General features: G+C 45.0%; 6 protein-coding genes across 6 annotated transcripts; 3 read left to right on the forward strand and 3 right to left on the reverse strand.

Moving 5' to 3' along the window:
- Positions 1–631: 631 nt before the first annotated feature.
- On the reverse strand, positions 632–1,204 carry PHALS_03754 (uncharacterized protein; the record flags this gene model as incomplete). The annotated part of the gene is made up of 1 exon (XM_024718030.1): positions 632–1,204. The coding sequence occupies one exon, from the start codon at positions 1,202–1,204 to the stop codon at positions 632–634; it is 573 nt and encodes a 190-aa protein (XP_024583469.1).
- Positions 1,205–1,330: 126 nt separating this feature from the next.
- PHALS_03755 (Uncharacterized conserved protein) lies at positions 1,331–1,708 on the forward strand (the record flags this gene model as incomplete). The annotated part of the gene is made up of 1 exon (XM_024718031.1): positions 1,331–1,708. One exon carries the CDS (start codon positions 1,331–1,333, stop codon positions 1,706–1,708), a length of 378 nt encoding a protein of 125 aa, XP_024583470.1.
- Positions 1,709–1,833: 125 nt separating this feature from the next.
- Positions 1,834–3,133, reverse strand: PHALS_03756 (Uncharacterized conserved protein; the record flags this gene model as incomplete). The annotated part of the gene is made up of 7 exons (XM_024718032.1): positions 1,834–1,888; positions 1,950–2,071; positions 2,135–2,221; positions 2,288–2,535; positions 2,599–2,715; positions 2,792–2,896; positions 2,971–3,133. 7 exons carry the CDS (start codon positions 3,131–3,133, stop codon positions 1,834–1,836), a joined length of 897 nt encoding a protein of 298 aa, XP_024583471.1.
- A 40-nt stretch (positions 3,134–3,173) lies between these two features.
- Positions 3,174–4,756, forward strand: PHALS_03757 (cmgc cdk crk7 protein kinase; the record flags this gene model as incomplete). The annotated part of the gene is made up of 6 exons (XM_024718033.1): positions 3,174–3,220; positions 3,300–3,381; positions 3,432–3,540; positions 3,600–3,708; positions 3,781–3,864; positions 3,928–4,756. The coding sequence occupies 6 exons, from the start codon at positions 3,174–3,176 to the stop codon at positions 4,754–4,756; spliced, it is 1,260 nt and encodes a 419-aa protein (XP_024583472.1).
- A 128-nt stretch (positions 4,757–4,884) lies between these two features.
- Positions 4,885–5,924, reverse strand: PHALS_03758 (uncharacterized protein; the record flags this gene model as incomplete). Its single annotated transcript, XM_024718034.1, has 6 exons — positions 4,885–4,938; positions 5,001–5,048; positions 5,108–5,494; positions 5,567–5,632; positions 5,699–5,754; positions 5,819–5,924. The coding sequence occupies 6 exons, from the start codon at positions 5,922–5,924 to the stop codon at positions 4,885–4,887; spliced, it is 717 nt and encodes a 238-aa protein (XP_024583473.1).
- A 208-nt stretch (positions 5,925–6,132) lies between these two features.
- PHALS_03759 (uncharacterized protein) lies at positions 6,133–8,470 on the forward strand (the record flags this gene model as incomplete). Its single annotated transcript, XM_024718036.1, has 3 exons — positions 6,133–6,303; positions 6,365–7,086; positions 7,180–8,470. The coding sequence occupies 3 exons, from the start codon at positions 6,133–6,135 to the stop codon at positions 8,468–8,470; spliced, it is 2,184 nt and encodes a 727-aa protein (XP_024583474.1).
- Between the last annotated feature and the right edge of the window lie 2,072 nt (positions 8,471–10,542).

A 10,542-nucleotide genomic window follows, 5' to 3' on the forward strand; every position in this document is an offset into this window, starting at 1 on the left:
AAAAGGTATGGCTTTAAATTTAGAGTCGGCATTTTTGGAGTGCTTGTCTTTTGAAGTTTTTAAAGCTAATTTTTAGGTATCTAAGATATTTCTCGTGTACTTCAGCTGATGTCAAGTGTTGAAGAAGTTCGATAACTTATGTATACAGACTAAACAAACCACGCGGGACAAGAGGGGAAAGATTCTTATTTTAGAAACTTGATCATTTCAAAATTATTACTAAGCATTTCTTGAAAAATCAACATTCCATTTATACCGGTAATATCCCACCGGTTTTTCAGTCGTGCTACAATTTACACCACATGACGTTGAATCGTAACGTCTCTGTCAAATGGGTGCGGCGGTGGAGAACTTCGTAAACGGACCGCCAATGCGTTCACACCCATGATTTTGTTTAAAATGACCGCTCCCATATTGAAAATATGAAAAGCAATAAGATGATAGAGATGAAGCCGCCAGATATGGCAAAAACAATGCGTCGCTGATTCCTTTTGTTCAATTCTTCGACATGGCTTTTTAAGTACGGATCTAACCCGATATCGAGGTCAGGGCGCATTCGGTACAGCTCTGCTTTCTCTTCACTGGTCAGGCGACTGTACGATCCACAAGGTGTAAGAGTAAGTCCTATGGATCACACACTTTGCTTGTCCTTAGCACCACAACCGTACCGTGGTTCTCGTCCAATCGAAGACGTACTAGCATAAAAACTCTGCGCTGCTTGATGGTGTACATGGTCTAGTACAAACTCAACCGATGCACATTTCCTCAGACCGCTGCCTAACGAAGTCTTACTTGCACTCATACGTAATATCGAGTGTCGAAGTTGCATTGAACCATACTTCTGTGGATCTACTCCGGCGTGTACGATGTGGCCAGAGGATCGAGAATTTCCGGCCAGCAAAGCCGTTGTGACACCGTCAGGAGCGCGTAGATTGGACGTCAAGCGCCCCTTTTTCGTAGCCATTAGTGCAGCGGACTCATTTATGACGCTAACTGTGTCAGAATTCGTGGGCATCCAAGGCCCGACTTCAATTTTGGGTCGATGTTGCATAACTGTGTTAGCTGGCTGACGCAGCGAGGTTTTCATGAGAAGAACGCTCTCCTGCACGCTTGAAACACTGTTCCTTTCGATGTTCTCTTGCTCAGGTTCATCGATATCAAAGTGTAGATCATTCACTGGCAGTGTGGCATGCCGCCCTGCCATAGCAGCAAAGAGCGATACCCAAAAAAAAAGTAAAAAAAAAGCTCAAATACCAGTACATATACCGGTAAAGCTCAACATATGGCCCAAGGTCATAAATTTAAACACTATCAATTTGTTGGCATCGCCATGCGCCTTATCACCCACAACTTGCTCATGTGCAACAAAAAGGGTGTTGAAAATGGATATCCTCTGATGATTGAGGCTGAAGAGGTCGAAGTCGTAGCCTGCGATTTTCAAGCTGCTTTCGTGCGCAAGATGTTGTCGAAGCTAGACTGGAGCGCGTTCCTGACTGGTGCCAAAGCGCTGAAGCTCGCGGACGGCCTCCCGGACACTTTACCTAGCGCTGAAGAAGGCGATTCGGACGAAGAGATTCTCCGCAAAATTCACCATGTGCTGTTAGAGGTGCATGTAAAACACGGAAAGCTTGTGTGCCCCGAGTCAGGTCGTGTCTTCCCCATCATCGATGGCATCCCAAATATGCTGCTGAACGAGGACGAGGTGTAGAAATAGTATTTACACTGATAGATACGTGCAAATTATACGTAAATAATGGTGACCTTGTTGCATCTATCCGATTTACGCTGTCTCCATTATCTCTGTCCAACAAACACAGAGCGTTCAATGACGCTTTATATGACCAAATCTGCAGGCTTCCGAAAGTAGTCGGCACTAGAGTGATCGAATCTTAAATAGAGAAACAAAGACTTAGCACCGCTTTCTTTTAATGCATTCTGGCCGTACTCACCGGTCATCATCGTTGTTATGATCTTTGTCCTTGTCTGACGACTTCAATTGTGCAACTGCCTTTATCCATTGAATTCGAAGCTCAAATTCACCTTCTCTCTGATCAGCGATTGCAAAGCCAATCTGAATGATACATAACGCAATTACTTCACAGCTTCGGTGACAAAAAGAGTTGGCAGCTTTTACACTTTTGAGCTTAGAAGGATCAAGTTTGGTCTCATCGGTAATTTTCACGAATCCTTTGGCCGTAAGCAAGAAATTGCGAAACGGCAGCTTGAACAAATAATGCACTTTTCTTAGCGATATTAGGTATAACGCAATCACACAACTATCACGTACATCTATATCCACCCACTCATTGGGTGGCGTCCGAATAAAGCCAATAAACAGATTAAATGGGTTCCAACTCTCCATTTGAATGTTCATGCGGTATTCGCGACCGTCTGTCATAATTCGCATACTTATGCCTTCATATCCGTGCAAGAGCAAATCTGACGATGTAGAGGCGCGTACTGCGCAGTAACCACTTCGAATTACACCCGCTTCCGTTGGTTGGCAATCCATACTCAAGTTTCCAGTGAAAACCGCTACACAGAACAAAATTTTGGGTTAAACATCAACTGAATGGTGAACGTGCTCGTTTTGCGCACCTGATGCTATACGATCCTGTTTTTTAACGTTTTGTATGAATATTTTTGAGGCTTTGTCATCTGAAGCTTTCATTGGCTCTTCACCTGTATAGAATCCCCATTTGCACTTCGACAATCCTGCAAACAATACGACCAGCATGAGTATAACTCGGGCTACAATCTGCTTATTCTATGAGATCCATTTTTATAGCACCGCCGATGGATTTATCGCTGGAAGCAGTCCACTCTGCGACAGACTCCTTAGCATCAAATAAGAAAATGTTTTTCTCGGGTTGCAATTTGAGCTGGATACCGAGCGCTGTCGATGAGATGATAACGCAACATTTCAGTCATATCCGTGAGCCATCATTAAGCATGAAAATGATGTCGTACACTGCTTTGAGTTGAGAATTGTTGCGTTCATTGACGTCAACGCCTTCCGCCAGAGTCCCATAGTTTTTATCTTTGTGATTGTCAAGCTTAATCCAACGCTGCCTAACAAAATATTGTTTTTCTGCCAATCAAATGTCACAACAATAACGTCGATCGTCGTCATGAGTCTCCACCTACCTAAGCATCACTGGGGTACTCGGGGCATGGATGCCTATGAGAAACTCGAGTGTATTGGTGCGGGGACCTACGGGTAAAGTGTTGACTTTTGTTTCAAGTACAGCTGATTGCTTACAATCGTCCAAAACGTGTTTGTCTATGTATTGATCTAGTCAAGTGTATATGGCCAAGGATAAAGCGACGGGAAACGTCGTAGCTATCAAGAAAATTCGTAGTCTAAATGAGGTCCAAGGGGTAAGTTGGGAAATATATGCGTCGATAATTTTGCTTATGATGGCTTGTAGCTGCCAGTGACCACGATTCGGGAAATTAAAGTTCTTAAATGCCTTAACCATCCTAGCATTGTGGACATGAAAGAAGTGGTAGTCTCATCCGAGAATGACGATGACGATGGTGAAATACAATCTACTCAATCACAGCAAACTTGTAGCTAATTTAAGTTTGCTTTGCAGCCGAGTTTACAGAGAAAGATGAACCGCTTGATTATTGTCATGGATCTATTTACTTGGTGTTGGAGTACCTAGAACACGACTTGACAGGTTTAATTGACCGTCAGCACTTGTGAGTTGAAAGAAATTATGATCTTTGGAGATAATTAATAAGCCACGAAATTAATATTTTGATCTGTCACAGTTTTGATGATACCGAGATCAAGTGCTTGATGAAGCAATTGCTAGAAGTTATGAAATATATGCATTCTATCGACATTATTCATCGGTACGGGGATAGTATTCAACCATGTCGAATTAAGAACTGACACACACTTTTTCTTGTTTGCAGAGATATTAAATGTTCTAATCTTTTAATGACGAGGGATCACTTGCTAAAGGTAGCAGACTTTGGCTTAGCGCGCTCTTTGCGTGGAGACCAGCTTTTTACCAACAAAGTGGTCACACTGTGGTACCGCCCACCAGAGCTGCTTCTTGGTGCTACAAGCTATGATGCTAGTATTGACATGTGGAGTATTGGTTGCGTGTTTGCTGAATTATATATCGGTCATCCCATATTTCAAGGCAAGACAGAACTTGAGCAAATAACGAAGATCTTCGACATTTGCGGAACCCCAACAACCGAGTCGTGGCCAGATTACAAGTTTCTGACACATAGTAGCACGTTTGTCCCTGACAAACCAAAACCTAAGCGTTTGCGTGAACATTTAATGCGCGAAACTTCAGCAAGAAAGAGAATCTTGCCAAAAGGGGCTCTAGAGTTGATTGAGGCGCTTCTCGTTCTGGACCCGGAACAGCGTCTAACTGCAGGTGACTGCCTTAAAACGCTGTACTTTCAAGCTCGTCCTTATGCTCCGGATGATCCAAGGAAGCTTCCTCCAATCACAAATCTTCCTCCGTCTCACGAATACCAGACGAAAAAAATTCGGCGCGAGCAGGCCAAACAGCAAAACAGTGGAGCTATAAGTAGTCACAATAACGTTGGAGTCAGTAGTGGACGAGCATCACGACCAAATAGTCCACTCAGATCAAGCGGTGGAGGTCGTTCAAGACAAAGTCATCCGAGAGAAAGAGACAGCACAGAAGTGTCGGTGAAAACCGAAATGAAGAGAGAGGAAGACCAGTCATTATCCGCCAAAAAACGGCGACGACTAGCATAGCACATACAAACAAATTGTTTTATAAGAAACATCTTGTACTGCTTCAAATATACGTGAATGAGAAAAAGGGGGGCATAATCTCGTTTGATTGCATTATTATTAAAGCGTTAACGAGTTGAAGGCTGTTGTCAGTGAGTGAGAAAGCGAGCTCGAGACGACGGCGATGGAATAGACTTCTGCAGCTAATTTGTACATGGAAGTGTCAGCTGCAAGTCAGCAATGGAGAGTAAAAGTAATGTCTTGCCTGCAACAACAGCGATGGATTCTTGGTCTTGACGATGCTGTTAACTTCCTACAGCCAATATAAAATTCATGTTGGCTGACATCATACCCATTGCAAACAAAACATACATGAAGCCGCGTCTGCAGCACTTGAAGACGTGACTTCATAGAAGTGTAACGAAAGCTAATGTGCTGACGAATGGAATCCTCGCATGCACGAATAAAGTCAACCGAGAGCAGCTCAATAAATTTGTACTCCATGTTCTGAATAAAGTCAAGTCGTGCTCGGCCATCAGCTTGCATAAGATACACTGCGAGGTGGTTGTGAGGTTCTTTAATACAATTATTTAGCATTCGAATTAGCACGTTGGCGTAGTCCGTGAAGTCCACCATAAGCTTCTGTTGTTGTTGCATCGCTTGGAAGCCTTCCAAATCGCACGTGTGGGTATACAAGAAAAAGAGATCGCTTTCAGTAGAGAGCTCTACTCGAACTACGTGAATATCCGTGTCAATTCCCTTTGCAACACATCAAACCAAACTAACGTGAGCAAACTTTGCAAATAATAAATTATACATTCATGAGCATACCATGACCAGGATTTTAACTTTGATGGCTTCAAGAGTTCCAATTTGTTGAGGTGTATTGTCGGCACCCTGTTTCCACAAAAATGACAATCAATATGGAATAGACATCAACCATATTTGATATCATATTGTGACCTGGATTCGGAGCTCAAATGGTGTTTCTCGATCGTAGATCACTCGAAAGCCACCAGCTAAAGCATCAATGAGAAAGTCAGTATACAGTTGAAGAGAGCAAAGAACATCACACAGACATACCCAAACTCGGATCCAAGTTGTCGGTAGTGCTCATTGGAACATGAGAGTCACCACCACCCACATCCACAAGTCTAGACGAACCGACCAAAGAAGAACTCATAGCCATGTCTAGACGTGTGAAAAGGACCTTGTCGCTCTGAGTGTGCGTCGGTCGTTTTGTTTTGGTAAGCAAAGGGTGACCCCACGCATGTCATTCCCGATCGCTATAAATACAAACTTGATACGAAAATGGATCAAATGCGCTTTGACACTCAATGCACTGAGTAGTTCTAACGCTGAAAGTTTTGCATTGCTGTGTCGTTAAGATGACGCGAATGTTGTCTCCAAGCCGTGCATGCAGCATTGGCCCATTCAATATAGCGGACAGTGGTTTTGGTAAATTCGAGATACGAGACAATGAAGATGGCGAAGCTATCACGCTAGACAATTTTGACGAGACTGATGCAATGGCCGACCCCATTTTGAACAGTCCCCGTTCCATCGAGGTACAGCTATTATGCATACTCTCTAGTTGTTTATTATAGACTAAGTGTGCATTGTGGTCAGGCTTGTCGGATGCTTGGTCTCGAGTTTAGCGAACTTATTTTTCATCCGCTCGAGTACTTTCTTAGCTCTTCAAAAGGTTTTTGTAGGACGCTGGAAGATCGAGAATTTGCCGCCAAACGAGCAGCGAGGTATGAGAAAAATCGTCAAATTCAGCTTCGCAATGTGCGCGCGCAACGCCACGAGCTAATTGAGGCTCAGCTTCAAAAGCTTCAAGGCCTCATGTCGCTTAAAACGCGCACCTTTTGTCGCTCTCCAGTGGGTGCTGCTCGTTTGGGCTTTGGAATCACGCCGAAATGTTGCTCAACCGAAGCGCAAGCATTGACTGTGATTGAACGAGAAAAGCGAGAACTTGAGCGAATACAACAGCGTCAAGCGCTGGAAGTCCAGCAAATGCTCAATTTTGAATATAAGTTGACGGAGCTACAACAAGAGCGTGAGAGGAAGGAAATAGAGCAAAAGCGACGAGAGGAATTACTTGTTATGGAGCGTATACAAAGACAGCGAGAGGTTGATGAATTAAAACGTCGTCGAGAGATTGAAAGAGCAGAGCAGCATCGTCAAGAGCTCCAGGTGGCTAAACAACAAGCTCTTGAGCAGCGGAGAGACTTAAGGAGACGTGAGCAACGTGCAAAGCAAGAAGAAGCTCGTCGGCTGCGTGATGCGCAGCTCAGTGAAAGAGAACGCCAGCGTCATCACGAAGAAGCTCGAAAGCAAAATGAGATGTTTCATGTCGCTCAAGCGAGAGAAGCGGCTCGAAAATCGCTTGAAATGCAAGAGCGGGAAGCGCGACTTGAGCAAGAGCGAGAGCGACACAGGCAATTGAAAGCACGAGAATTAGCTGAAAAACAGGCTCGAAACTCGGCACGGATCGCTAATGTGCTGCACGAAAAAGACTTGCAACGCTCAGCTCAGCTTGAAGAAGCAGCTCGTAAACAACAACTCATTGACGAACGTCGTCAAGCACTTGAATACGAGCGGAGGATGAAAGAGGAGGAAGGACGACTCCAAGGACTTCGAAAAAAAGAAGCTATAGAAGGTGTTCAGCGCCAGTTAGCAATGATTGAAGAAAAGCGTCGAGAGCAGCTTCAAGAGAAAGAGCGACTGGCTCAGCTACGGCTGGTGCAGCGTGAATATGAAAAAGAACAGCATTTAAAAGCCCAACAGCGGGAAGAGCGGCGATTGGAACGGGAACGTCGGAGTGCATACGAGCGCATGGAAGCGCATCTTCACGAGAAGCAAGCTGCTGTACTTCGAAAGACAAAAATGAAGGCCATGGCAGCGCAGAGGATGCAAGAGTATAAGCATGCATCTGTGCGAGCTAGACTGCAAGATGCTAAATTACGCGAAGAAGAGATTCAGAGCGCACTTCAGCGTAAGAATCGACAGGACGAATACCGTGCCAAGCTTCTGCTTTCTCGAATCGAGACGGACAATCATCGCATTGAGCATTTACAAGAGCAGCGTGCCAGTCTCATTCGTCGACGACAAGAGATCAAGCAAAGAGCTGGTCGTCAAAAGCATGAAATTCTCGAGAGTTTTTACAAGATGAAAGTGACCAAGAAATTGAACCTTCCTAAGCATATAAGGCTTAAGATAGGAATTGGACGGCCGCGTTCGGCTTCCGAAGCACTTTATCCAACGCAATCTTTGCAAACAGAAAGTAAAGGTGTTGAACGACCATCAGGAAATAGTAGGAGACCCATGAGTGCCGTAGCACGACGCTCTCGTTGTGCTACTATAAGTCGTCAACGTATTACTAGCCGTGAGCGACAGAATACATCAGACACAGACTCGTGTTGTGGCTCTCACAGCGCCGAGTCTGCAGAGGAATTTGTGAATTTCGCTGATGAAAAAATTATTGCTATGATTAACGATCTTCAAAGACGACAGAATGAAGAATTGCTGGAGGTTTTACAGGAAGAACATCATGCGGAAGAACAACGGGAGCATCTTTTGCACCAAGCATCTGCTGATCCACGTGAACGTGGACGAATAGAGAGACTGTTTGATATCGAACGAGGTTTAGCCAGTGAGCGCATCATGCAGATCACACACCGACATGAGTGCACGTTGGCAGCTATGATGCACGAGCTTCAGGCTATTTAGACGTCAGTAGCCCGCCGTTTTATCTTTTTTCAATCAATACGAAATGTTTATGATTTACTAAGTCCGATTATAAAGTATCTATACTGCTTGACGTGCGGCTCCCTCTCCTTTCACCATCTTTTACAAGCACCAAAGTATCGGTACTTCAAACCGTCTGTAAGCGCATTTCCGACTACATGCACCCTTGTATCTGTCATTAGCGCGGTGATACTGTAGTTCTTGCACAATCGTATAGAAGTGTAAGAAAATAGTACAGACAAACCCGTTACAATTTCCAATACCAAATTGTGGACCGCGAAAAGGATTTTTCTTTTTAAAACATTCCGCATATGTACACGACCGAAACATTCTCGTTGTCAGCGATCGCATGCATTGCGTGAAGGCAAGCTTACCAAAGTAGATTTCTGCGCGCTCACAACTTTTTGGAATGAGTATATGCTCCCCCGTCAGAATATGCCGTAGATCACTTCGGCGACAACGTCGAACTGCAACTTTGTTTGAAGTGCGTGAACTTCCACTCCATTCTTTGCCCTATACACTGACTTTTCTACGGCATATTCATTCCGGCTTAATCTCCCGCGAGTACATCACAAGGACTGATGGTCGAAGTTAAGGCGCTGTACACGCGACCGACGTCCTTTAAGCAATATTCGATGCAGTTGCTGAGGTGTTATCCGAAATGAGCGGTAGAAGTGACTCCGAGCAACTTCTATCTAAAATATCTTTAATTTTCATCCTGACACATACTGCAGCGGGGCTGCCATAGCTTTGCGGTTGAGGAAGCGTCTTTTGGTCACCGACCTTTCGTCCTTTACAAGAACAAAGTACTAGTGCAGCGGATTGCAATCCGCTGCCTCTAAAAGTACCTTAAAGCCTTAATCAAAGCGAACGAACACTTCTGTTCAAAATCGAGACTAATTTATATTTATATTTTTATCCTAATATTAAAAGTTGAGATTTCCCTAAATGTAGTATATATAGTAAAATCACTGGCTACCTGCCCCTAACCTCGTACCGTATTCTTGTTTGGGTGTGTGGTCACATTATTCACATCTCGTGTGACACCCCCCATGTTATTAGGGTTCGTGTAACCCCGTTACACCCTCCCCCATTAAGATTAGGAACATTTACAGTTCCAATCAATTATTGCCTCAACGAAACTCGCGTGTCCTTTAGACACTGCAACTCCATTTGTTGGAACAAACAACTTCCTTGCTCAATGAGCCATGTGTCAATGACACCAATATTTCCAAGTCTCGCCGGTTCTGACGGCGAGTATGGGTATAGCCCAACTTCATCTCCCGCACTCGGTGCAACGTCGGACAGAGCGTCCGCAGCACCGAGAGGTGTATATCCTAGGCTCAATGAGCACAAACGTCGCACTCCGCGCACGCTTTCAGTGCCGAGTGGCCTAGTTGAGGATGTGGTCGACTATGGGTCTGACACTCCTTTTCCCGCATGGGATGATGAGGAAGATGAGCTGTGCCAGTGGCGCGAAACGAGCCCTGCTCGTGTCTTGCGAACCCCATGTCCGCTCCCTGACTTCTCGTCAACTGAGGTACGTGATGTGATCATCAATGACCTCGACGGTAAACAAGGCGGCAGCTTGAAGTGCCCATAATGCGGCTCTAAAGCGCGCCCACCAACGGTTGGTCGTTGACCCTCGTGTGAAGTATGGTTTCCGCCCAGCGGATCCCGCTGTGGTAGCAAAGGACGCGGTAACTCGATCGTTACGCGTCCACATCATCCGGCCCCGGCCAGAGCATATAATGAACTTGCCACACGGAAAGCTCTTTGAGCTCGCTTCTTGATCCCACGATAGATTCCTCTAGAAACTTATCACACACATCTGAGTGTACAACGAGGCGGATCTCGTGTACCCGCAATGTGGACAATACCTGAAGTGCTCGCCCCTGGCAAAAGCGCTATAGACGATGAAGTGCAGTTTGAGCGATGGGTGCAAAGGCACCGGAACTTTCCTCACTGCATAACCTGCAGTTTAGCCACAAGGAAATGGACGTGCGTGTGGAGCGACACCTCTGATTTGAGTTTGCCAAACTCAAGGCACGCCG

This window comes from Plasmopara halstedii (assembly GCF_900000015.1).
Source record: "Plasmopara halstedii genome assembly, contig: Scaffold_2386, whole genome shotgun sequence".
NCBI lineage: Eukaryota > Oomycota > Peronosporomycetes > Peronosporales > Peronosporaceae > Plasmopara > Plasmopara halstedii.